We start from the raw sequence: 27,739 nt of genomic DNA on the forward strand, positions 1-27,739 counted from the left end.
GCTTAAGCCACATTGGTACCTAAGATGGCATCAAAAGGGACTTACAGTATACCTCTGGTGCTGTAAAATGTAAATAGAAAAAAACTGAAGAAAAATAATGTGTACAGAATTAAGAAAAAGTATTTGTTAATGATGTTGCAAAGGATCAGAGGTGAGAAGTAACAAAGTAAAACCAATTTTTTTACTAATAGAATATTCATGTAGGCTATCTGTATCTTTGAGTATTTTATTTGTTTGAGACATTTTACTTTAACTCACTATATTTCAAACGAAAAAAAAATCTGTACTCACTACAATAAAAAAAAAATCCATTAGTATCTTAACAACAAGTTCCTGCATCCGAAAAACAATGGTAATTAGGTCAGGTAATTTTATTAAATTATTTGCATATCTGTTTGAAATTGAGGGACTATCCCATTACATATTTATTTATTACTGTAACAAATTTATTAGAGAAGCAAATGCAGTAACTGTTGTGATTTAACCAGTGAAGATATGGTCAAATCAATCTCAAGCAACACTTCATGAGATTGAAGATACAAATAGGTTAGAAAATATGCCCCATATAAGTAGTAGGCACAAAAACGAGCCTTGGTGAATGCATTGTCTTCTGAGCCAGACATAAAAACACAAGATGACAGTGTTTAAAAAATGCATAGAGGTAAGCGTGCTCACAGGAACCTTTGTTTGACTTGCCGTTTGGAAATAATGATAATAAAACGATAACTAAAAATCAATCAAAATAAACTTCAAGTGGAAAATAATGGTACCCAAAGCCACATTCATCAGCATTAAGCATTCATTTTCTTCTCATCTTGTCATTTGTAGGATGCTAGTTTTATTTATTTATTTTCTGTTCTTCTTGACAATGACCTAGTTTATGTTTATATTTCATGTTGAAGATGTTTATTTCCTAAATTTAAAATAAACATTGTTTTATTGTCATTTTCTGTAGTTTTAAATTGCCTGGGTCAACTTAAGATCATTACTTTTTAAGATGAAAACAGTTGCGATTTTTAAATCTGAAATTGAAATTATCAGATTGATGCATTGCAACGGATCATCTTAAAGGGTTTAAACTCCCCCCATCGCAGTTTTACAAAATAGGGGCCACCCAAACAGAATCTTGCATAGGGCCCCCAGAAAGCTCGAAATGGGCCTGGACATAACACAATATTTGTATACTGTGACCAATTTTATTATTCGGGAGACAAATGGGTGGATCTATCATCATGGCGTTTTGGGTGCATACACCACTCCCAATCACCCAGCGCGACCACCAGCCGCACTATTAAACGATCGAGTGCCTGCGCGATGAAATCCAGCCGCGGTCGATGAAGCGTTCGGGTATCCGCACACTGGAATCATCAAGACAGACCCCCACAAAACACACACACACACACGATACCATCCTCAGACCCCCGAACCACACACACAACAGGCTCACCAAACCCCATGCTCTATTCACCGCTGGATTGATTAATGTTTAAAGTGTGATCAACTCCCTGTTGATGAGTTCTAATCATTAAGTCGTACAGGGGCTGGTGGGGTCTTAATACAGCCCACGTCCGAGATGTAAGTGGTGTCGCGCCTCGCGTGCACAGGGCCGCCGTTCTCCCCTCTTACTATCAGTAAACCTCAGTGCGTTCCACCTTTCATTAAGGCGTGAGCGGGCGTGGCAGCGCGCACCGCTGCTCAAGGTAAAACGCAGCATAATACACTGCCAGACTCAAATGCCACTATGTTCTGTTTCACTATGACGAAGAAAAAACTCCTGTTACTCTTGTTTCTGACTTCTTTGGGACTCCTGCTATGCCTCTTTCACACTACCAAGGAAATAAAACGGTAAGCAAGCGGGTCATCGGCACCGCCTTCTTCGACGTCAAAGTGTGGGTCTCAATTTTATATGGTTATCTGCCTTGTGCATGTTTCTCTGTCCATGTTCTGATAGTTTCATTTGTATTTCTCTGTCATTGACTTAACAGCTGTAGATGTAACAGATGTAATTATTGTGGTTTTGATAACTATAGGGCTCAAATCTGCGTTTTCAATCAATAATTATTAGAGTTTTTAGTCATGAACAGTCTAGGTCACTGATAAGGGGCAAAAAGGAAACCTGTGAAACCTGAACGTCCTGTTTACTGACCATCATAATCATCGGTAAACAACCAGTGACAGAGCCAGGGTTTAAACACGTCACGGCTAATCGCCCGGCACTCATAAAGATCAAACTAAATTCCTCCTTCGTGACGGAATCGACGTGACTGTCCGAGCGTCCTCGGATTTGCTTTGCTTCCCTTTAAATGTGTTTTCCTGTGTTGAACCAGTCGTTTTTGATGTGTCTTCAAACTTAATATCAATAAGCGTGTTTAGGAAATGGGTGAATTGGTTCAAATGAGACTGGATTTTAAAAATGTGATAAAAGCGAATGACTTTTTATCTAATTCTAATGTTGATTGAACATTCCGGGACATTTTATTTTATACCGCTGTTATTTAGTGTGTAGCTGGCTAGTCTGGTTCCCTTACACAGTTTAACGATTTGCTGCGAAACTGGCATCTAAAATTGAACATTCATGTTCCTCTAAAACGATCGGTGTCCGGTCCAGAGTTAGTTTCTGTATCTAGGCTCATGTTGTCAGAAAAGGCTCCGATGACAACAGCAAACGTCAAATTGACAATGGGGACAGTGACCAGGGTGAGAGCTTCACTAGGGGCCAGCGAGAAGGGAAATTGACTGTAAGATGATTAAAACGAAACAGACGTTAAAAGTAATTTATCATAAAGACAGCATGATTCACCATTTCTTTGGTATGTGCACGGCCGGACTGCACAGGCAGCGAGTTATGGAGCCCGCAGATTAACCAAGAAGAAGTGTGACAAAAAAAAAAACACTTTCACGCATTCTTTGTTTTTGGACCTCCTTTACGTATGAGCTAAAACGTTCACAGCTGTCCAAGTAGATATTGATTCGCACGCCCTGCGTCATCCCTAAGCTTACGGGTCTCCAGTATAGGTTGGGACGGAGTCCGCAGGCAGGCAGGCAGGCAGGAGCCCGAGTGCATCTTGCCGATGCTTGAGGAAAGGAGTATAATTGAACATGGATCGAGTTAAACGTTTAACTCAAATATCTGAACGGAAAGCACGCGAAGAAGGTCAGCTTGTCAGGTACAAAAAGTCCCTTTCAGATCTTCGTCTGTTTCTAAGTGAGGCTTATTAGACGTAATTTTAATTTAAACTGAAATAAAATTATAGGATTCTCATTTGATCTGATGTCCGCCAAGACAAGGTGGTTTCTTTCAATACTTACAGTATATAATAATCAAAAAGCCTGACGTTGAAATGTGCTGATCAACTAAACCTTTAATTCAAATGCTCCATCAACAACAGATCATGAGTGAAAAACGCTTCATCATGCCTGTCAGTTTTCTGCATTTTTGACTTACAGTCACTACAAGCAGCTGTGAGAAATTCGTTTTGAAAATGAAATCCTTCCTTTACACCAGAGCAGCACCTTTGTCGCTGTTGTCAAAGCACAAAATGGACCTCATACTCTGATGGCCCTATCTCTGTACGACTGGTAAAGTTTGTTGGTAGCTAATGACAGTGCCCAAAGTGTGAAAACTGCTGAAAAACTGTTTTTAATTTGATACATTTTTAAAATGTATTTTAATCCGATTTTAACTTTGTTTTCATATTTTCTTAGTTTATAATCTTAACAGCCAAATTTAAATGATAGAGTGAAAGGGTGTCAGAATAATGTTTTAAAATATGTTTTCCTCTCCCGTCTTCAAGGTTCAAGGCTCAAGGGTTCTTTATTTAGTCGTGTTTACACAAAAAAGCATGAATTTTGCCTTCTCAGTTGCATCTAATAACAAGACAGAAAGAAATAAAACAAAACAAATAGAGATAAGACAGGTTAAATAAGCAGTTGAAGGATCAAACTCTCTTTGTTTTGATATTTCACATGGCTTACTGTGCTCTAATGACAAGTGTTTGTAGTTCTAAGCTTTAGTACTTTAAATAACAGCCAGCATTGGTTTATGAGAGGAAGATCCAGTCTTTTAGATTTTTTTTTGAATAGGCAACTGGAATAGTTGATAAAAGCAAAGCATACAAAATAACATACTTAGACTTTCAAAAAGCCTTTGACTCAGTCCCACACCAATGACTCATTGTGAAATTAGAAGCTGTAGGCATCGGCAGGGCTGTCGTAACAGCATCATAGGCCCCAGGGCAAAGTAGTGTGCTGGGGCCCTGTTTTGATAGCAAAATGGAAACATACATAAAAATCAGAAATATCGTAGTCCCCTAATCTCCTGGGGCTCCCAGCCAGTGCCCATAGTGCCCATACGTTAAGGCAGCCCTGGCATTAGGCAACCCACAAAACTGGATCTCAAGTTAGTTAACTGGCAGGAGACAAAGAGTACAGATAAGAGGTCAATGCTCCATGTGGAGTGAGGTCATCAGTAGAGTCCCTCAGGGGTCTGTCCTAGTATGGCTGCTTTTTCAGATTTATATTAATGATATTGATCCTGGTATAGTCAGTGAACTTGTAAAATTCACAGATACCACCACAACTGGTGAAATGGCAGACACTGAGGAGGCAGTAAAATGACTTGGACAAGCTTCGGAAGTGGGTGAACACTTGGAAAAACGTAGTTTAACACAGAAAAGTGCCAGTTTCTACATGTGGGCAGCAGGAATGCAAATTGGAAGATAATATTCTACAGGATGCAACCTCTGCAAATAATTCAGAGGTTTATGTTGGCATAGCTTTTTCATCACATAAGCATTTTAGAGAAACAATTATTAAAGCAACTAAAATGTAATATCTTAAAGCAGATGAATTTAGCTCAAAGGAACATTATGCTTAGACTACTTAATGTGCTAGTGAGACCACATCTGGAGTATTGTGTACAGTTTTAGTCACCACGGTACATGAAAGACATAGCAGCACTTAAAGTTGTGTAGAGGAGAGCAACCAAGTGCATCCCAGGACTTAAGGAGAGACTTAAACCTGTTTAGTCTCTAGCACTGTGTGGGGGCCTAATTAATCACATACTCAGTTGTTGTGCATTCAATAAAGAAGAAAGGGAACACTTTTTTAAGCAAACAGTTGTGGAAATCTGGGACAAACTGCCAAGAAACATAATTCAAGTTACTGTATATAACAGTTGCAATTTAGGAATTTTTAATGCACTATAGACAACTAAATATCCCAAAATGAAGAATAAAATACACTAAAGCATGAGGTGGGTCAAACTTGACCCAAAGGTGTTCTAAAGGTTAATAAGTCAGTGACATAAATGAAGGATTTGAAGAAAACAGAAATGTACCTGTATAGAAATGCCAAGGGAGACAGAAATGGTCTGGAATGTGCATGTGCCTTTGAAGCAAATAAACATCAGATAATAAGCATATGTGGTTAAATGCCATCAGGTAATTCAGAGGTATTGTTACAGAGGCAGGTCTTGAAATAAATTTCTTGATGCAGTCCTTCTATGTATGAGCATCTTTGTGGCCTGTCACCAGACATTCAAATTATGAAAAAAACACTGAAAGTCTTGCATGTATCATTTCTCCAATAATCATTAAAAAGCATTGGAATTTGTGCTGTCGAGATCCAGATCGGTAGAAGAGGAGTATCACACTACATGTGGGTGACTGCCTCACTATCACATAATGTGTATCTAGCAATATCAGCAGATGTTGTACTAGGAGAGGTAATATTATTAGTTGTAAAGAGTACAGTGAAATTATTAAGTACATTTCCAGCTGATATACGCGTCACCACTCTCTAGCACAATGATTAACAAGCCTACATTAAAATGCAATACTTCATTTTAATTAATAGAAAACACAAATGCAGATTACTTACTGGACTCCTTATTCTTTCACTTATAAGCAGACTCCTTTAAAAATCTTCATACCTTCTCAATTCAAAGTTTGGAAAGAAACTTAGTTTCTACCTCTGGAAGAAACTCTGATAACATTTATTCGTTAGTAATAATAATAAGATAATCCACCCTGGAGTAGCTCAAAGCGCAGTACCTATAAAGAGTATTCACCTCTTTGGAAGTTTTCACATTTTATTGTTTTACAACATTGAATCTCAGTGGATTTAATTTGGATTTTTGCCCAAGCTACTGTTGCCCAAGTGCTTCACCAGTTGCAGGTTTATGGAAGAATGGCAAAGAGAAAGCCAGTATGGGGAAAAATGTCATTTTGGCTAAAGTTTATTACAAGGCAAATGGGAGACTCTGAAGTCAGCTGGCTAAAGGTTCTATAATCTGATGAGGCAAGAATTCAGCTTTTTGGCCATTGGAATAAATGTCAAGTTTGAACATTGCACAGTATCAAAAGCACACCATTCTCACCAAGAAGGGTGGTGGTGGTAGCATCATGTTATGGACACTGTGCTCTGCAGCAGGACCTGTAAGTCTTGTGAGGGCAAAGGGGAAAGTAAATACAGCATGATACAGAGAGAACCTAGAAGAAAACCTAATGAAGTTTGCTTTGAGATTTGTTTTCCAGCAAGCTATCGACCCCAAGCATAAAGACAAAGCTACACAGAAATGACTCAACCGCAACAATGTTAATGTCCTGGAATGGCCCAGTCAGAGTGCTGATCTCAACCCAATTTATGGCAGGACTTGACAAAAACTACTCTCCCACATTTAACATACAACCTGACAGAGCTAGAGCAGTTTTACAAAGAAGAATTGTGGAAAATGGCAGCATGCAGATGTGAAAATCTGATAGAGATCTGTGTGCACAGACTCAAGGCTGTCATGGCTGATGAAAGTGCATCAACTAAATACTGATTTGAAGGGGACCAATATTTAAGGGATCACTTATTTTACTTTTTATATTTGTAATAAATTTGGACACTTTGCCTTGATCTTTTTTTTTTGAATGGGAGAAATTCCAAGTGGGCGAATTGTTTTTATAGGCACTCTACTTGCACTATTTCAGCTCCATGATACAGTAGTTTCCTTCATATTTTTTTACTACCCTTAGAATTAGAATGTTTTAATTGATTTGTCTTGAATTTCCACCAGTGCCCTCAAGTACTTGGTTTGCTATTTAAATGAAACAATGCAAGAGTGTTAGCATCTTTGAGAATCTTCAAAGTGTATAAGTAAATAAGTTTATCAATTCCTTAGTCTGTGAAGGAAGGACTTGTCTTTTAGTCTAGGAATGCATTCAGTTGTTCTCCTCTGCATAACTTCAGTACAGCTATGAGTTTTTCGTAACATGATGACCAGAGTTGCATAAAGAACTTCAAATGAATGCCATTAATTTATGGCAGATGATTTGTTTTCTGGAATAGAGAAAGTGCTTCCTGACATGTACTGAAATAAACTCAATTTAGAATTAAAGAGTCCACATATGAGATAGCCGTGCATGTTACTGTGTGGGTTTTTAGGAAGTGGTAAAGATTAGAACTAGTCATCTTTATTAGGGTGAGGATTTGGGAAGCACTTGACTTCCTGTACATCAATAAAAACTTCCACTGAGGTATCGTGTAGTTCGTTCCTCATATGATTTGTAACATGGATGTAACCTTGACAGCACTCAGTAACCCATTACACAGTCAGAACATATTGTCTCCGGATATCTATTCACAATGTATGTTTATTTTCATTAGAAAAACAAGGGCCAGGGTTGGTTGCTCCTTTATCCATTGTGGTCTATGGCCGGCTTGTAATCCCGGCCAATACCCCCAGGCCGCCAGATGGAGCCCTCCTTGCAGCATGGAGGTGCCCCGAAGACCAGCAGGGAATCATGGACAATGGAGTTTTAATCCACAGCCCTGCTGGATACCACATGGGCCTCTAGAGGGAGCTGGAGGGTGGAGCAAAGCATCATTTGTGCCCTATAACCCGGAAATGTGTCATAGGCAAAACAACAGCAGAAGTGACGTACTTCCGGGATGATGAAAAGGACTTTTTATCTGACCCGGAAGTGATAAGGATCACACGAACTGGGGATTGGAACACTTCCGGGTCAGGGACTATAAAAAGACTGTGACAGCTCCCAGACGGCGAGCTGAGCTGGGTGGAAGGGTGGCAACGCGTCTGGGAGTGGAGGAATTGTTTATTAAGTATTGTGATTATTGAATGAGTACTGTGGAGAGGAGGGTGCTTTGTGTACTGTGCAGTTTGAATAAAGTCTACTTTTGGACTTTTATTGGGTTTCTGGAGTTGGATCGAAGGGTTCAAGAGGACAACAAAGCCTTGAACTATCACAACATAAAGAAGCTGGTAAATGATCTGGATCTCGGAAAATTCAAAGGGCTCAGATAACAGAGAAATGCTTATATTTTATTTGTCTAATAATCTGAGCAGCTTTCATCTGCAGTCACTCAGTATCCCCACTGATCCAGGAGATCAGACTCTCCAGTCTTGAGGTGAGATAACCTTACAATGAAACCGGCTCTCGATAGTGCTGTGCCTTTGTCCATTTTAGGACAGCTAGCAGCTCTTCTTAAGGCCATTCACTCTGTAAACATTTGACCTGGATGGTGTTTGAGAACCCTCCTGAAGATGCTATTTGATGACAACGTCTTTTGAAAGGGTACATAAACGGTTATTACATTTGCATGATAAACCTGCCCATCTAGTCGGTATGTTGATAATAAGGTGCTTTTTATTTTTCACACTGATTTAGTTCTTCTAAAATGGTATGGTATCTAGAATATAAGTTGATAAATATTTTGTATTTCTTTGTTTGTAAGCCAGAAAAAGCAAAAATAATATTAGTGTTTCAGGAGGCATGTTTTACTTCATTGATGAGAACAGTGGTGCTTTGATGTTTGTCTAACCAACTCCCCCAGTCTTTAGGACTGACTCAGGATGACGAATGTATGGCAGATGCGATGGAGCATCAGACCAGCTTGGCAAGGATAACTATGTTTGGACATATATGGGCCTGTGAGCCATCACCTGCAGGTAGACCATTAACTGACTAAATAAAAGGCCTGTGGCCTCAGGTGGTGAAACAGCAGCCGTTCCATGGTCTTCATCACATGTGATGTCAGAGCGACAGGCCGGAAGTCATTCAGCTGACTAGGACATGAGACTTTTGGGACTGGGGTGATGCAAGATGTTTTCCAAAGCCTCTGGACTCTCCCCTGTTCCAGGCTCAGGTTGAAGATATGCTGTAGAGGACTCCCCAGCTCCAGCGCACAGGCCTTCAGCAGTCGTGGCGATACTCCATCTTGACCCACTGCTTTACTAGCACAAAGTCTCCTCAGCTCTCTGCTCACCTGCACTGCTGTAGTTGTGGGTGGAGATGTCTCTCCTATGCTGGTATCAGCAGAAGGATGGGTGGAGGGTGCAGTTCTCCAAGGTGAGAGTGGGTTAGGGTGGTCAAACCTGTTAAAGAAGTTGTTCATTTGGTTTGCTCTCTTCACGTCTCTCTCAATGGTGGCACCCCTCTTCGAGCTGCAGCCAGTGATGATCTTCATCCCATCCCACACTTCCTTCATGCTGTTATACTGCAACTTCTGCTCCAGCTTTCTCCTGTACTGCTCCTTCGCCGCCCTGAGCTGGACTTGGAAGTTCCATCTGCACGTGCTTAAGCTCATGCTCATCACCGCCTTTAAAAGCCCTTTTCTTCTGGCTCAAAAGGCCCTTGATGTCACTTGTAATTCATGGCTTGTTGTTCGCATAGCAGGGTACTGTTCTTACTGGAACTACAATGTCCATACAGAAGTTGATGTAGTCAGTAGTGCAGTCAACAACCTCCTCAATGTTCTCACTGTGTGACCCCTGCAGGATATCCCAGTCCGTAGTTTCAAAGCAGTTTCTCAGAGCCTGCTCAGCCTCAGGGGACCACTTACTGAATGAGCGTATGGTTGTAGGTAGTTCACTCACTCTTGGTTTGTAGTGAGGTTGAAGCAGAACCAGGTTATGATCTGTTTTTCTTAAGCGCAGGCAGCAGGGTGGTGCTGTATGCGTCTTTAACATTTGCATACAGTAGGTCAATAGTCCTATTTCCCCGGGTGTTACAATCCACTTACTGGGAGAAGGCAGGTAATGTTTTGTCCAGCATCACATGGTTGAAGTCTCCAGCGATTTGCACAAGCGCCTCAGGGTGCTGCATTTGTAATTTAGCAACAACGGAATGGATGATGTCATCCGCTATCTCCACATCCGCCCGAGGAGGGATGTAAACAATTACAACAATGACATGTCCAAACTCTGTGGGCAAGTAAGGGCCGATTTATACTTCACGCTCAGAACACGTACGCGCCCGCATCATGGCTGCCACGCATTCCCAGCGTTCATTTCACGCGTTCTCTGAGCAGGTCCTCAGAACTTTATGCGACGTGTGCGCGAGTTGCAGTACCAGAAAAAAGTTGGGGGGCGAGTGTGCTAAAAGTCGTAATATGACGTCAGAGTCTCTGTTTACTATCTACATGTGACAGCAAGCCTCTATGGAGATCCTTCGGGGATAGGTGTGCACGCTTTGCTGTTTGATGAATAGTTCAAAGTGGTGAAGCAAAATGCCGACATACAGATGTATTCGTGGTGCTTTTATATTCAAGCGTCGCATATTCCTGATCGTAAAGACACGATACATTTTAAAAGTCTCACATACCATCTTTTGTGTCGTCTATTTTTTATTTTTACTTTACCTGCTGTCAGGTCCAAGAGGCTCTTAGCGATTAAAACTGGGATGACGTTTACGATGGTCTGCTTTATTAATAAAGTAAACTATGAGGTTAAAATGGACATTTCGAGATTAAAGACGAAATTTCCACTTTAATCACAAAATACACGTTTTCACCGTGTCTTTTATTTTCTTCTCAGCGGCTCAAATACAGCGCTATACATTATGTTGCCGATGTGAAGTTGGTACAAAAGATGGTATGTGAGACTTTTAAAATTTGTGGTGTCATTACGATCGGGAATATGCGACGCTTGAATATAAAAGCACGACGAATGCATCTTTATGCATTTTGCTTCGCCACATCGAAGCATTCATCCCATAGGATCCGCATAGAGTCTTTCTGTCACATGTAGATAGTTCCCGAATGTAATGACATGATACATTTTAAAAGTCTCACATACCATCTTTTGTGCCGTCTTTTTTATTTTTTTATTTTTGCAACTTAACAACAGCAGCATAATGTATAGCGTTATATTTGAGCCACTGAGAAAAAAATAAAGGACACGGTGAAACATGCATTTTGTGATTAAAGTGGAAATTTCAGATTTAATCTTGAATGTCCACTTTAACATCATAGTTTACTTTATCATTAAAGCAGACCGTCGTAACCGTCATCCCAGTTTTTAATCGCTACGAGCTTCTTGGACCTGACAGCAGCGGAAAGCAGCAATAGGTCGCCACACAGAACAAATTAAATGTGTGATATTCCAACTCTCAGCACATTTAGAATCCTTAGATTTATACTTAATATCACTTTCATGATGAAATGCATTAAAGTGTGTATGTTACATTTTACATATAATGAATATTGTTAATTACACACATGGGGGTGTCACAGTGGTGGAGTGATAGCACTGCTGTCTCACAGGGAGTTATGTTGCTGGTATTTCTTGCTTGTTTTCCACACTGTGCTCCGGTTTTCTTCCAAAGATATGCAGATTTGGGAATTTGGTGCCTCTAAAATGGCGCTAGTGTATGTGTGTGCTTGTATTCACTTTGCGATGAGCCGAGGCCTCGTCAAGGGACTGTTTCTCACTCGTGCCCAATGCTTGCTGGAATGGACGCAAGCCTGGATTGATGGATTTAATCAAGTAAACATCCTTTTCAGAGATATTGCGGTAAGGTGTCATCAGAATTTAATAGGTGTTCTAGGCAATTCACAACACAGAGAAGCCAAACGTGTTCTCACTGTGATAATATCTCGCACTGGCACCTGGTGGATTTCGCCAGATTTACGTAAAGTACACGCGCAAGAATGAACATTACAACACTTGCGTAGCAGGAGCGTCCGCTGCAGCATGCGTCGCGTCGCATGAAGTATAACTCCGGCCTAATAGGGACTCAGACTTCGATGTCTCTGCAACAAGTGCACTTGTCAACCATCTCAGAAAGAGAAGCAGTGCTGCAGCATGGCTCATGTCAGCAAATGTCATCTCCAGTGTGATAGCTGTTGTCATCATTTTCCTGCTTACAGTGTTGCATGTCCATAATTCATGCTGCATCTACAGTTTAGAGTAAGGAACATCTTTTATTGCAAGGGGAATAACACCAAATATCAGAACTGGTCTGGTCAGCGTATTACTTCAACCATTTAAATAAAGTGACTGCCTTTCATTACACAGGTCTCAGTTGATGATCAAGAGCAGCAAACACGAGAAGCCAGTGGTGCTGTCCAATGAGATGAAAATTGCTTGTCACAATCTATGGAAAAAGATCCGTTCATGGAACTCCCTGAATAAGTGAGTAGCTGTATTCTCAAGTGCTAAAGGTGGGTCGTTGATTCTGAACAGCTGCTAGAGTGTTTCGAACATCAGAAAAATGAAACGTTCAATACAAATAAACTTCTTCTAAACACACATCCATACTTATGATTCCAGAAAAAAGTGACATCCAGGACATAGTGGTTCACATAACAAATTTAAGGACCAAGGTTTGATTTCCAGTCCAATCACTGCACGTGCAGATTTTGTATGCTTTCCCAGGTCTACATAGGTGTTATTTGAACTCCCTAGTGTTCTGATGATGTGCAGGATAAGGTATTTGGTTCAGCAGAGTCAGCAAGGGTGTGTTCTGATGGTGACTTTGGGTTAGGATTGACGACAGAGCTTCACCATCTCCAAAGGTGTCAAGTTGCCAGCAGGTTTTTAGCTTTGAGTTTCTTGAAAAAGTGATGAGTCAGCAGGGCATAGGGTCTTGGCTGTCCATTCTTCCAGAATTTACTTCATAAAGAGTATGTCTATTCAAAACAAAATAGTGTTGGAACGAAGACTGTACAACTTTACTGGGGAGAAGAGTTAAAGTTGTGCATTTGAAGCGGACAATAAATTCCAGTTTGGACAACTAATTATCTGTCTTAGCTTTTGAATTGAAAGACAGCATTGTGTTTGGATAAACTGGCATATTCCCTTTGGAGTTCTCACATCACCATCTTGTACCATCCCTCATGTTTCCCAACATATGTATATTAGAGAAACAAGCACCTTTTTTACCTTGTGTGCTCCCAACCTTGTTAAATCAACAACAACCAAAATCATCATTATATGGTGTAAGTTGCCACTAGTGTACATCATGTCATTTCGCTGTGAGTATATCATCTAAAGCCTTTTCTTACTTTATTTCTAGAATCTCACCTAAGGATCTAATTAAAGAAGTCCAGCTCATGAAAGTATGCCCTTGGATACAGCACCTTAAAAACCACAATAATTACAGGTATTGATCTATCAGTTCATTGTTCTTAATTAATACTGACCAGACTATCTGATATTATCATTGAAAAACATACGTTGGTGCTATTTTGGTCTCTGTTTTTGAATAGATATTTAAAACAATTATTGGTAAACTGTGCATAGTTTCTCATTTTACTTGGTAGCTGATATGTATCTCACTGATATATTACATTAGAGGTTTTGATGAGCCACTGTTTGCTTAACAATAACTAAATTAACAACATATATTGTTCACCAGGCACCTAATACTAGAAAAAGATTTAATCATGTTCATAATGAATAGGTAATAAATGTATATGGTCTGATACTATTTCAGTGGAACTAGAGGCAGATATTATTAGCTAAGGAGATGATAGTTATCCATCATGGCCTATCATTGGCATTAGTTGGATTCTCATTAGAAAGGGTTGTCTAGCACATGAAACATGCATTGAAGCAGTTTTTTAACTAGTAAGCAAGTGATAGGCTATAATAATGTGGTGGGCTGGCGCCCTGCCTGGCATATGTTCCTGCCTTGCACCCTGTGTTGGTTGGGATTGACTCCAGCAGACCCCAGTTAACTTGTGTTAGAATATAGCATGTTGGATAATGGATGGATGGATGGATAGACTATAATTTACAAGGTAACTCACTGTTCCATTCCATCTGAGCTAGTGTGGTGCTGAGGTGTCACCCGTTACATGGCTGCACTTGGGTCCTAATCTGGGATCTTGATTTGGTTTGTTATGTGTTGGGTGTGGCAATGTGCTGTATTAGTGTGTGCTCCTAACCTCTCTCTCTCTCTTTCTCACTGTCCTTTTTGGAAAAATATATGAGGCAGTGTTAGAACAGGTTTAGGATAATATTGGGAAGATTATGATTGGGTAGTGTTGATCCAACTCTAAAATAACTCATTATGCGGAACACAGACAGGGTAGTGATGACCATTATTAAGATGAAATGTTAATAACATTGAACTGTAGGTACCTGATGGTTATCTATTGCTATTCTAAACCCATTTGGAATAACTTCATTTTCTGAATTTGTTGGTATCAGTTATTTTGTTTTATGATCCAAACAGGCTGGAGCTTCAGAGCTGCTGTAATGCCAGTCATAATCTGGTTCTCACCAAAGGGAATATAAAAGTTGGAGATAAAATCACATTTGAAATGGAGACAAAAAGGACTCATGTTGTCGATGAGGCTCTCTATGAAATGCTTCTGGAAGTAAGCCGTTTTTATCAGTTCTGGTTTCATCTTGGAGTGGCTTAAATCAATAAAGGAGGAGAGAACAGATCCTAAAGGACCATAGTGCTGGTAATAAGAGCTTCAGTCTATAAGCTCCCTACTGTAGCCTGGAGTCTCCTTCAAGCTTTGAGCCCAGTTTGCGTGTTATGCCCTAGGATGGTTGGATTAATGGGATACACACAATAGCTAAGTTTAATACAATTGTAATAAAATATGAATATTAATTACAATATCTCCCTTCCTTAGGAACCTTTGTGGAGCAAGACTTTGGGACACTGTGCTATAATAGGAAATGGAGGGATTTTACGTAACAGCAACTGTGGAGAGCAGATTGACCAAGCAGACTTTGTTATCAGGTAGTAAAAACATTCTTGTTTCAGATTATCTTCAGATAAACAATATCTAACACGAGACTGTAGTCAAGATAAATTTCACATTTAAGAAAATTGCAAGATGAGTTGTAAGTTAACCTTCGTATCATGAAATTTTTCAGGGTGTGTGTGCATATGCACTTTCTGTCTCATGTTAACATTTCTCCTGGTTGCCTGCTTTTAATTCAACATTAAAGTGACATGCAGGTTAGGTCCAATTAAATTTAATTACATATATTTCTATATGTTTATTATACATTTCTACTGAGCGCAGGCTCACCGCCTTGTTTACAATTACAGAAAGAGTTTAGTCACACTTCATACACAGACATACTAAAGTGCCGCACCAGCATTGGTAATGATGATAATGGCCAACAATGAGGCAGAATAAGTGTAATATAAAGAGAAGGTAAACTTGCATGTGTAAAACAAATCATACATAGATAACATCAGAGAACACTTGCAGCAAGGAAATAAATGGAGAATTGGAATAGCAAATAGTGCCTACAATGATTTGGAAGTGCAAAAACATTAATGTGAAGATCGAACCAAAAATAACAAAAAAATTGTGATGTTTGTGTTTCTATACGTATGGTAGTCTTGGAAAGAAAGTCGACATTGTTAAGTTGAATGCATTTGAAGTTAAGTGCTATACAAAATAATGGGATTAACTGGGAGGGAATGGTCGACAAAATAAAAGAGATTGGAAAGGTGTTGAACAAAAGAGTAACAGTAGAGGCCAAGATCAAAATGAGGAGACTGGTGATGTTTGGACATGTTTGCTGGATGAAGGATGACAGACTGGTAAAGACAGTAATGATTGGAAGAGCTGAAAAAACAAGTGAAAAAGGAAGCTAGAAAAAGGTATGATTGGATGACATCTGGGGATGGACTACAATGGATATCCAAAGTGTAGTAGACTTCCACCACCGATCCATTGGACTGTCAGGTGCAAGATGAGGAACAACAACAAATACAAAACAGTTCCTTATAAACATAGTAGGTTAAATTTAAATGTAAAAACACCTTGATTATTTAGTCAATTTCCAAAACACATTAAAAAGCAACTAAAGTTTGAGGTTATATTGTAAAGTCTGCTTAAAATAAGGCAAGGGATTTTATTCTGTAGCTATATAATGCACTAGAGACCTCATCTGGAATACTGTGTCCAATCCTGGGGCCTCATGTATAACGCCGTGCATAGAACTCGCACTATAACATGGCGTAAGCACAAAAGCCAAAATGTGCCTACGCACAGAAAAATCCAGATGCAGGAATCTGGGCATACTCCAACTTCCACGTTCTTCCGCTACATAAATCACGATCAGCGTGAAAAGTAACGCTCGTGCACACGCTTTATGTAACGCCCCAACTCCTCCCAGAATTATGCCTCTTTGAATATGCAAATGTTCAGCCTTCTGTGAAAAGACAATGGGAAAAGCACGGGGGAAAATATAAGAATTTCAGCGAATACCAAGTGGAGGCAAAGGAAAAACATACTTTTTGTTCAAATAAACCGTGGTATAATCAACAAAAGGAAGTTGATCGAGTGACATAGCATGTTAGAGAAACTTGAAAGCTCACGTTCACAAAATCGCACAGTGCCGGAAATAAAAAAGAAGTCACATATCAAAGTCGCTGTGAAAAGGCAAGTTATAGCCCACTGTCTGAGTGTCATATGAAAGCTTATTAGGGTACAGAGAAAAAAGGCACACAGTGGGGAAAAAGCACGAAATGTCAACTTCAATCTCGACATTTCCACTTTAATTACGTAGTTTATTTTGTCATTAAAGTAGAACATCATAAACTTCATCTTAAAATCGTTTAATTAACCAGTTTCTCAAATCACATCGTAATGAAAGTAGCACGTTAAATGCTTTGTTTTGTATTTGATCTTCTATGTGCTCTGTGTGTGTGAATCACTACTTGCTTCTTAAACCGGCTCTCTTCCTCCGACTGGACACAGAATCCATTACATTCGTGGTATTACAGCTCTCTGAATAACTAAAATACTGAGATGTATACCGTGATATCATTTTTATGATGATAGGAGTTAAAGCACGTTATTAAACATGAGTTTCATGTCGCAGTGATTGTGTGCGACCTTCGATGAAATAATTTATTGCAGCAGTACTCAGGGGTGGCTCTAGGCTTGTGATGGCACTGGGCAGAGGAAGAATCGGTGGCTCCTTCACCCGCCCGTCAGTAAGGTAGCTTATGCACGGTGGATGGCCACGTCCGTTGCGGACACTGCATAGCCTCCTCGTTCTCATGACACAAGCATTTAACTTTTGCCGAAATTTGTCGCATGCGTTTTTAGCTGTGTTGTTATTTTCTCTTTCTGTTTTATATCCAATATATATTGGCGTAGCCGCCACTGCAGTCCTTGCTTTTCTTTCTCCAAATACCCAATTACCACACAATCAGCTCTGTAATAGAAGTTAAGCCATCTGTAAGCTTAGAGTGCCAATTCTTCAAAACATTTAAGGAACATTGAAATATCTTCGTAGTACATATTTAATTATTCTATCCTTCACGACACTCCCAGTGAAGAATATAGATTATTTAAATGAAGTTAAACTTTTATCTGTATAATATAATACACATATTTTGCTGCATTTCACCTTAAAAATGATATTGTCATCATATGTAAATACGCGTATTATAAAGTGGCTCAGGTTGTGCGATATTATAACTGTAGTGCAAGTTTACAGTGAGGTGATTGTACTTATAAGTGTAAACAGTTCTACAAGGAGCAATTGATTGAGTGCGTTTAAAGATGAAACTGTTTCTGAACCGCGAGGTCCGTACAGGAAAGGCTTTGAAACGTTTTGCCGTGGCTGAGACAGCGTGTGCTTGAAGCTGTATACCAATAATTCTCTTTCGAATCAGCTGCTGCTGTGATTCACACTCAGATATAGTGATATAAATACTCCGAGTGGGGCAGTGAGAGTAATATGGAAAAAGATGATCCGCTGTGGCAACTCCTAACGGAAGAAGAAGAAGAAGAAGAAGAAGAAGAAGAAGTGAGAGTAACAACGCTAAAGCAGTTATGGTATTTGGAATACTATGGCTGTTCCCTGGACCATTATATTGTTACAAGTTAATTACAATCAGATGCGTTACACTAATAAACAATATGTGGTTAGTTTCAGTTTATTTATAAAGCCGCATCAGGAAAATAAAGTGTAACCACACAGGAACAGTAGCACTGCTTTGACGCTGGGTGCCGCCAGTCTGCAAAACCGAGCGGAGAACTTGCGTACGAAAAGGTATGAGGTACCGTGGAAAAGTGCGTGACTTTACGACAAGTGAAGGTTTTATACATCGCGATTTGAAGGTGGAAAAGTTCTTATGCAACATTTCTGTGCGTATGCACCGTTTATACATGAAGCCCCTGGTCACCAGACTACTAAAAACAGAGCAAACAGCACTGACCTACATGATGGAAGCAATGACTGGAAAGTGGGTTTTGCATTGACACAACATTCTCATCACCAAGGCAAGATATGCCTTAAGCAAATATAATACTGGAATGTATTGTGAAATCTGTTTAATATAAAATAAAGTATGATGTGCATCTCTGCTCAGCATGTCACATAAAATATAAAACAGAATGGGAGGCTAGTTAAAGAAGACCATTAAGTGCACAGTGAGACTAAAGGCCTTGTCTGCTCTGACAATCTAAGAGCATTCAGTCTCGAGCTGGGGAAGGCTGTTGTGAAGATTCCATGTGAGGTTCCACCTATTTATGCCACTAGAAGCTTCTTTACTGCTTCAAGTAGTTGCGAGTCCACATCAGTGATAGGATGGACTGGTCTTGTAAGATAGTGGAACTATATTTGAAAAGGACAGAGGAGAATCTGTTTTCTTGAGACTCTTGGGTGTACTCTAGGGGTGTTATTGTTGAATATTTCTTGAGCCACATTAAAAGATATGTTTCCCCCAAAAGGACTATCTATCTATCTATCTATCTATCTATCTATCTATCTATCTATCTATCTATCTATCTATCTATCTATCTATCTATCTATCTATCTATCTATCTATCTATCTATCTATCTATCTATCTATCTATCTATGTATGTTATAAATATCTAGGCGTCCACCTTGATGACAAACTGGACTGGTTAGTGAACACAGATATCCTCTACAGGAAGTTGCAGAGCAGGCTCTTTTTCCTCAGAAGACTGAGGAATATGCATAGGTAGCATATGTAGTGAAATGCTGCCTTTGTTCTATCAGACAGTTGTTTCCTGTGTCCTCTTCTTTGCTGTCGTGTGTTGGGGAGGCAGTATGACAGATAAGATCACTGAAAGACTGGACAAGCTGGTGAAGAAGGCCGACTCGGTGCTGGGTAGGACTGTGGACTCAGTGGCAATGATGGTGCAAAGGTGTATGAGGACGAAAGTACCAGCCATCCTTGACAATAGCAGTCACCCTCTCCACAACATTTTGGCAGTTTAGAGAAGTAAATGTAACTGCCATCTTCTTTCACTGCACCGTAGAACAGAATGCTTTAGAAGATCATCTGTTCCTACTGCTGTGAGGTTTTATTTTTTAAAATGTCACAGAATTTATTAATTTCGTATTCATATAAGAGCCATACTTATAGTGCAATAGTGCAGTATACAAATTCAATAGTGCCCACTCAGAAACATTAACATGGTGAGATTTGGTTTTGACGTCAAGAGAATATGTTTTGACGATAACATGAAAAGAGGACAGATGATAAATGTATTTGGGTGTGTATCTTTGGGATCCATTGTGATACAGCCTCTAGTGTCCAGCTAGATTGTTCGGTTTGATGTTCTTCCCAGGCCTGTGTATTTTTGCTCTGGAGGCTCTGCTTTTCTTTCACAAGACAAGGTCATGTTGTTAGATGGACTGGTAGCTCTGATGTAGCTTAGTATAAGTGTAACTATATAAGTGAGAGAACCCAACCAAGCCAAGTTAGCTCTAATGTCCTGAAGTGAAGAAGCAGCTCTTCTAATATTACAAGAAATGATGCAAAGATTCTGCCTGAAATAATTTTACCTTTATTTTCCAGGCTCAACTTGCCACCTTTAAATTACACAACTGATGTTGGAACTAAGACAGACCTGGTGACAGCAAACCCCACCATCTTGTCCAAGTCAGTATTGTCCAGAGAGGAAGCATTGGTTTTGTGTGGGCAGTTTATTAATATATTTTTGGAAAAATAGGGAAATCTATAAGCAGGGGGGTCCTATAACTATGGTGTTTCTTTCATTTATATGCTACTTATATAATAATAATATATTAATATTATAAATTAGACCCATTTTATTAAAATGTTGTTCTCCTATAACCGGCACAACATCACCACTTAGTGAAATAGGAAGGCAGTTTTCAAAGACTTAGGATTCTGTATCGGTCTACTATAGTAACAAAAATGTTTCAGTGTTTGAGAAATTTGCTTGCTTTTTGCTGTTAGGTTACAATAAATGTGCTCTGAGATTTTTCAGGTAATGAAGAAAGAGGTTTTGAGGTAGTCATGGCACCAGAGAGTGGCAATGTGTCATTTGTTAATTAGCACATGCAAGTTAGACTTTCACTTTACTCTGTTTATATAACAGTAATGATCATACAGTATAAACATATAAATTTAACTGACCAAAAAAAATCTACATGATAGATAGATAGATAGATAGATAGATAGATAGATAGATAGATAGATAGATAGATAGATAGATAATGTGCTGTATAGAGGCACTCTAAAATTAACCCTCAAACCCAAAGATGATCCAATATAATACAAAATATTAAAATGTGTGTTTTTTGTAAAGGAAAATGAACTGAATACGGTGAACACAAAGCACAACAAAAAAATACAAATAATGTAAGACCTTAAGCCCCACAAGACATCCCTATGCCCCAGGTGCCAATGCCTATCATGTTCCATAGGTAGTCCACTTTCTATTAGAACACCTTCCATCTCCTCACTGCTCACCCTCCAATAACATAAGAATGCCTTCTTCATACCCTGGTCTACCTTCCTGTGGTCAGGCGAGCTCTTAGCAAAGTTTCACCTCTCCACTCCAGTCTCAGTGGTGGCTCCAGGTGTTTCTCAGCAGGGGCCATGAAGTTGTACTGAGAGAAAAAAGAAAAAAAATTTTAGATGTGACACATGGACAATCAATTCTTTATTCAAGCGCTTTCGAAAAAAGGTCGCTTGTCATCATGGGAACTTAGGCATACCCAGAATGCCCTGATGGTAGACGTAGATCCGACTAAAATCTACCGTCTGGAAAATTATGTTATAGTATAGTCATTGACCCTTTGGGTTTAATCACCTTCATACCCTGAATTCTAACCTTGTCTTTAAAAAATAATAAATTTAAACAGGCTTCCTCCAGCATTGGTGCGTTAAAATACTGCACTAAAAACTGATTATGTTTAAAAAGTCAGCTTGTAAATTTAATCCAGTGATTATGTGGTTAGATAAAGTCACTGATAACTATAATATCCCTCTCTAAATGTTAATATTACTAACAAGATTTGCATTGAAATTCATGTCTGCTTTGGGGCATCTGTAGCTAAATCCAGACGTTCTCACTAAGATGTGGTTTCATTGTCCAGATGAAGAAGACTTGCATTAAAATTTTGTTTTACATAAACAGCAATCTCCCTCTCCCTTTTCTTTTCTGTCTGTCCTTCCTAAAATCATTTAACTGTCTATGTTATACTCATCACTACCTTTGTTACTTAGCCAGGCTTCAGTTATTGCTATAATATCATTATTAAATTTTGCTTCAAACAATTCCAGCTCACTTGTATTATTTTTGATACTTCTAACATTAAGACAACCAATTTTTTTCTATAACTATTTTACATTCACACTTTAACCTAAGGCTGGAATTTAACTTACTTTGCATATTTGTTCTTACACTACTTTTTGTACCTTCATGTATGGTTCTAAATTTGGCCTGTCCTAAACTCCCTGCACCCCAAGACAGAAGACAATAAAAACAAGTCCAAAACAAGTTTCAAGAGGAGACCCAATACCTTATAAACCTATACTCTTCTATAGTACAAGAAGATTTGAGATACACATTAAAACTTTTTTATGTCAGTGTTATCTGGACTAGCACATAGCAAAGGCAGAACACTGGAAAGAAGTGTCCTGTCAGTTCTGACTCTCGGCATGGGCCTAACTCTTTAAATGCAGAGATGATAACTTGCCCTTTTGTATGTCTTTCTTCTAATATGGACAATGAACAACTGGATCCACCCCCGCTCTGGCCAAGAGCCTATCCAATCTTTCAATCCCTCTAATGATTGAATCCCCCACTATTACAATCTCTCTCTTTCCTGGTGGGCCATTGGGGATCCTCATGCCTGCCTAACACTGATGACCCCTTTGACTTGTGCCTGTGACCCACTTATCTTCCTGTCTGCTTTATTGTTTTCTCTTGTACCACCTTAAGGGTGCACTCTCCATTTCCGTAATGGACACCTTGTCCAGGTCTGTCAATTCCCTATTACAATGTAGGCAATCTACCTTCTCCTCCAACTCAGCAACACTGAGTTTGAGGTACTAGATTTGTGTCCAAACCACTCTCCAAAAAGTCCAACATCAAACAGCACTTCCCGCTTCCTGACCTTATTTTTTAAAATTTGAAGTAGGTTTTCTGAACTGCTCAGTGCCATTTTAATTACATTTAGGTTATTTCACTTAAATTATTAAAATAAATAAATGATTAAAGAACTACTTCAGTTATTTAACACCTGCACATCTCTTAAGTGGGGCGGCACGGTGGTGCAGTGGTAGCGCTGCTGCCTCACAGCTAGGAAACCCAGGTTCACCTCCCGGGTCCTCCCTGCATGGAGCTTGCATGTTCTCCCCGTGTCTGCATGGGTTTCCTCCGGGCGCTCCGATTTCCTCCCACAGTCCAAAGACATGCAGGTTAGGTGGATTGGTGATTGTAAATTGGCCCTAGTGCTTGGTGTATTTGTGTGTGTCTTGCAGTGGGTTGGCACCCTGCCTGGGATTGGTTCCTGCCTTGTGCCCTGTATTGGCTGGGATTGGCTCCGGCAGACCCCCGTGACCTTGTGTTTGGATTCAGTGGGTTGGAAAATGGATGGATGGACATCTCTTAAGCTCCTGTAATACTCTCCATCTTAACTGCTTTCAGCATTTCTTTCTTTTAAGATACTAAACTTTTCTTTCTGCCTGTCTGCTTTCCTAACTCTGAGCAGCTCTTATTATTTTCTTACTTTCAAGCTGTCTGCCTCATCCTTCTCCATTTGTGCTCCTTCCAATTAACGAACACTTATGCAGCACTAGCGCTAACTTTCATGAGTGCTAAAAACTGTATGTTAACCTCATGTTAGTTATTAGATGGTGTAGGTTTTAGAGACAGGAAATAATTAGGGAGCCAGAATGGTCCGGCTGTAGTGGGCAATTTAGCCAGAACATCAGGCTACTCCACTTTTTTTTGAAAGATGCCAAGGGATCTCTTATGATAGCAAAAGGACCTCAATTTAACATCTCACCTGAAGGACAGCACCATTTGTACATCACCTTGTCCCTGTCACTGCCCTGGGGAATTGAGATCCACACACAGACCACAGGGTAAGTGCTTCCTGATGGCCTCACCAACACCTTTTCCTGCAGCAAGGCAAGCTTTTCCTAGATGGTCTCCTATTTAAATACTGGTCAGATTCAATCTTACTTACCATCAGGTAGATTACCTGATCTAAAGTGCAGGTGGGATATCTGCTGGGGTTTCACTGTGCTCTCTATATGTGAAAATAAAAACCGTACAGGATAAATACATACATCTATCTGACAAAAAATACCTATACAATAGATAGATAGATAGATAGAAAGATAGATAGATAGATAGATAGATAGATAGATAGAAAAAGCACCGCAGAGACAGTATGTCAGTTGCAAAAAAATGAATTACCTGAACAGTGCAAGATTAGAAAGAGAAGCTGCAGCATAATGTGGAAGGAGAACAAAAGTGATAGTTTGTGTGTCCAGCAGGAGGTGCTATCTCCCTGGGAATGAGTTATTTCATAATTGCGGCATGTTAGATAACCTGAATCTATATAGATATAACTTTAAAGGCAATACCCCTTCCTAGTGATACAGAAGAAAACTCTGTCCAGGACTGCAGGCAAGAGGCTATCAGTATCGACGGTGCAGTGGAAGGCATTATCAGGAACAGATGACGGTATCTCCCATTTCTCCTTTGGTTACAAAGGTGTGCTGGGCAATGTTCCAAGGCTTTGTACTATTTCTTCATGCACAGGGCCCCTCTTAGGCCCTGTTGGGGATTGAATTGAATTTAGTTTGTTAAGTTTGACTTGATTTTATGGAATGTTACGTGCTTTTAATAAATTCAATGAAAGAAAAAAAAAGAAATGTTGACACCCATAAAAAACCGATATGACACTGCATGAAAATTAATCTTTAAAAATACTTTGGAAAAAAATATACAAATGTAGTCAATGGATCCCTTGGTCTTCAAAACCCTGGAAACTATGTGTGAAAAAATTAAAAGACCAAAGGACAATTAAGGTCATCAGTCAAATCATAATATATACAACTAATGCCATCTTGATGGCGTATGAGGTGCCAGAAGAGACGGAGAGGTCACTACTCCTCTTCCAGGTTGTGATCTTTCTAAGTGGGCATGGAAGTGAGATACAGTAGATAGATAGATAGATAGAGAGAGAGAGAGAGAGAGAGAGAGAGAGAGAGAGAGAGAGAGTTTATTTGCTAACTAAACACATAAAAGGGTTATTTCTCCCCAAAATTATATTTTTATATGTTACTTACCCCATGTAATTTGTAGTGATGGCTGAGAAAAAAATTAATCTCATGTATTCATACAGAATGAAGTAAAAAAACGTTGAATTGAAGATTTTCCTCTTCTCCTTATTTGGAGGAAAATACTACTTTATTCATTTCAAATGTCATTCCCATGAGACTTTAGTTTCCTGTTTCTGATGCATTCAGGTTGTTTCAGGAGTAAATATTTAACATTATTTTAGCAAAAAAAATGCATTTTACACATGCCACTGGATAACACACATGTGGATTATGCAACACAAATAACATGAGATTGTTTTGTTTTTTACCATGGGCATTTTTTACTTCATTTGCCATTGTAACACATTGGTCTCTATTGGTTTCTATGATAAACCTTTTTCTCTCCATTCTGCCTGAAAACATGAGACTATTTTTTTTTTTGCCCACAACAACAAACAACATGCCATAATTAACATATAAAAAATACAAATCTGCAACATGTGTCAAAACTAGAGAATTGTGTTTAAAGTTTTGGGAAAAGTATGTTAGTTTAGGCAACTGAAAAAATGGCATTGGGTGGTGGCTAATAAATTCAACCTTAAGGGCTACTAGAAAATCTGTATTGTAAATACCAATGGCAAAGAAAAAAGATCCAGATGGAAGGTGCTCATCAGCTGTAGACAACTGTCCATGTATTTGGACCTTGATATTACAATGCTGTTTTGATCCTGACTTGTTTTTCTTGTCTTCTGTCCTTCAGGTATGATAAATTGTCCTATGCCAGGAAGCCATTTGTTCAACTGATGAAGTCTTTTGGACACGCAGAGGTGCTGATGCCAGCTTTTACTTATGCCTTTTGCATGCAGCCCTCTTTCAGGGTTTACTTTACTCTTCAGGACTTCAGTCTTCAGCATGTCTCCTTCCTACATCCAGGTTACCTGAGCAAGCTGCACAAATACTGGCGTAGTAAAGGACTAACGTTCACACGGCTTTCTTCTGGAATGATACTGGTCAGCGTTGCCATGGAGCTTTGTTCTAAGGTTTCTCTTTATGGGTTCTGGCCTTTCTCCTTTGACCTAAATGGACAACCCTTGATGCATCACTATTACGACAATCAACCTGCTAAGCGTGGCATGCATGCAATGCCACTGGAGTTTTTAACTTTACTCCAAATGCACAGCAAGGGGATGCTTAAGGTAAACCTAGGCAGGTGCTCATGATGGCTGAGGAGGACCTATTCATTTCTTGTATAAAATAACTTATTAATTTATAAAACCTGCTTGCTGTGCTATGCCTGGCTACTTCCTCCCTTTCCGACCAGGATGGACTGCATCTTAATATAACCCTAAAATTGAATTGAATGGACATAACCAGAGGCCTTGGTTTGGCTCTGTATCTGGTCACCCTCGGTGTAGAGTGTACACCTTCTCGCTTTGACTAAGAAGTGTTTTATGGTACTCCAGTCTTCATCAGCATTACAAAGAGGGTCAGTCTAAGTAAGTTATTGACTCAAAACTGGTTCAGAATAAGAGACTATGGGTGTTTGTAAAATTAATGACTTTTTGACCATGATTGTTTCCCAGTGCTTCCCAAAACTGTCCTGACACTGTGACAGATAAGGTGGTTTAAGGAAATTGATGGTTGGGAGGGCAACCTGCACGTTCATTTTGTACTGAACAAAAATGAAGGATGCAAAGAGCCAAACATTTAATACTTAATACTTTTGTAATGCATATTTTTTATTAACTCACATTTTAAATATGTGTGGCTGTGACCAGCAGCCTGTCCACGATTTCAAAAGACAGGAAAACTACTAAAAAGGATATGTTATGTTTTGTCATTCTTTATTGCCTATTTGCTTTATTAATTCTGCCACCAACATTCTAATGATGACTCACTCTGACCTGGTGGTTATAATATCTGGTGACTTCAACCATGTGACTTTAACAATGATAAACGTCTCTCAGTTTATGTCGTGTTCCAATCAAGAAAATAAGCTAGATCTGCTCTATTCCATTGTAAAGATGCCTTTAAATTTGAACCTCTGGGACCATTGGACATATCTGATCATACATCTGATCCTGTGACTCCAAGCTACAAGCCTGTTGTTACACAGCAACCTGTTACCACCAGGATAGTAAGGAAATGTATCCTGGATGTTGAAATGGCTAAACTGATGTTAAGTTGCAAGCAATTCTCTTAGGACCAAGAAACAAAGTTCTCCAGCGGACTCATATCTTCTATCTCACCCCACCCCTCATCAATACATCCCATTAGTGCAGAATCATCAACAAAGTTCTGCAAGTAGCATGACCTGGTGTTAAAATTATAGTTCAATGTGTGGAGTGAAGAGAAAAGGTGACAGGACTGTGTCTTGTGATTCATTGTGGTGCTCCAGTATTGCTCAGACCCTTGAGACTGACAAACTGCAGTCTGCTGGACAGAGAGTCCATTATCCATGATACCACAGGCTCAACCACCTCCATTTCCTTTAGCTAACCCCTTAAATGCATTGAGGATATAAAAAAAATATAATCCTTACAGTTCTACCAGCTTTGTCCACATGTAAATAAGTCTTGTGAAACAAATACAGTAGGTAATTGCAACCTGTACTACTATCTTTGTCCAATAAGGAAACTGCAGTGGATCAAAGTGATCTTTACACAAGATAACTCATATAGTCCTCTCGAACGTCTTTATGATGTAAAATAGAATGGACACTTGTCTATAGTGAAGTCCTGAACCAAACAAAGATCAGAACATGAACCAAGAATTAAAGTCTGGAAACAGTATGGAATATCACAGCAAAAAGGGAAGGCATAACCAGAGCCTAATTGAGCAGATGCTAAATGTAGTCAAGGAACAGAAAAAATATTCTGTAACCAGACGATATTAATATGAAGAATTACTAAAGTTTGTTTTCTGGAAGAATATGAAATTTCAAATGATA

At 39.3% G+C, this 27,739-nt stretch overlaps 1 protein-coding gene across 1 annotated transcript; it reads left to right on the forward strand.

Annotated features, from left to right (window-relative positions):
- Positions 1-1,694: 1,694 nt before the first annotated feature.
- On the forward strand, positions 1,695-26,634 carry LOC120525075 (alpha-N-acetylneuraminide alpha-2,8-sialyltransferase-like). Its single transcript, XM_039747050.1, has 7 exons — positions 1,695-1,845; positions 12,305-12,421; positions 13,305-13,391; positions 14,469-14,613; positions 14,881-14,990; positions 20,056-20,139; positions 25,550-26,634. The coding sequence occupies exons 1-7, from the start codon at positions 1,742-1,744 to the stop codon at positions 26,007-26,009; spliced, it is 1,107 nt and encodes a 368-aa protein (XP_039602984.1). The 5' UTR covers positions 1,695-1,741; the 3' UTR covers positions 26,010-26,634.
- Positions 26,635-27,739: the final 1,105 nt, after the last annotated feature.

Source organism: Polypterus senegalus, chromosome 3, assembly GCF_016835505.1.
Source record: "Polypterus senegalus isolate Bchr_013 chromosome 3, ASM1683550v1, whole genome shotgun sequence".
In the NCBI taxonomy this organism is placed as follows: Eukaryota; Metazoa; Chordata; class Cladistia; order Polypteriformes; family Polypteridae; genus Polypterus; species Polypterus senegalus.

Coding starts and splice junctions, on each gene's coding strand:
- LOC120525075 (XM_039747050.1), top strand. CDS start 1,742: ATGTTCTGTTTCACTATGACGAAGAAAAAACTCCTGTTACTCTTGTTT. Junction 1,846..12,304: donor ACTACCAAGGAAATAAAACG/GTAAGCAAGCGG, acceptor TTCATTACACAG/GTCTCAGTTGATGATCAAGA. Junction 14,991..20,055: donor CAAGCAGACTTTGTTATCAG/GTAGTAAAAACA, acceptor TTTATTTTCCAG/GCTCAACTTGCCACCTTTAA.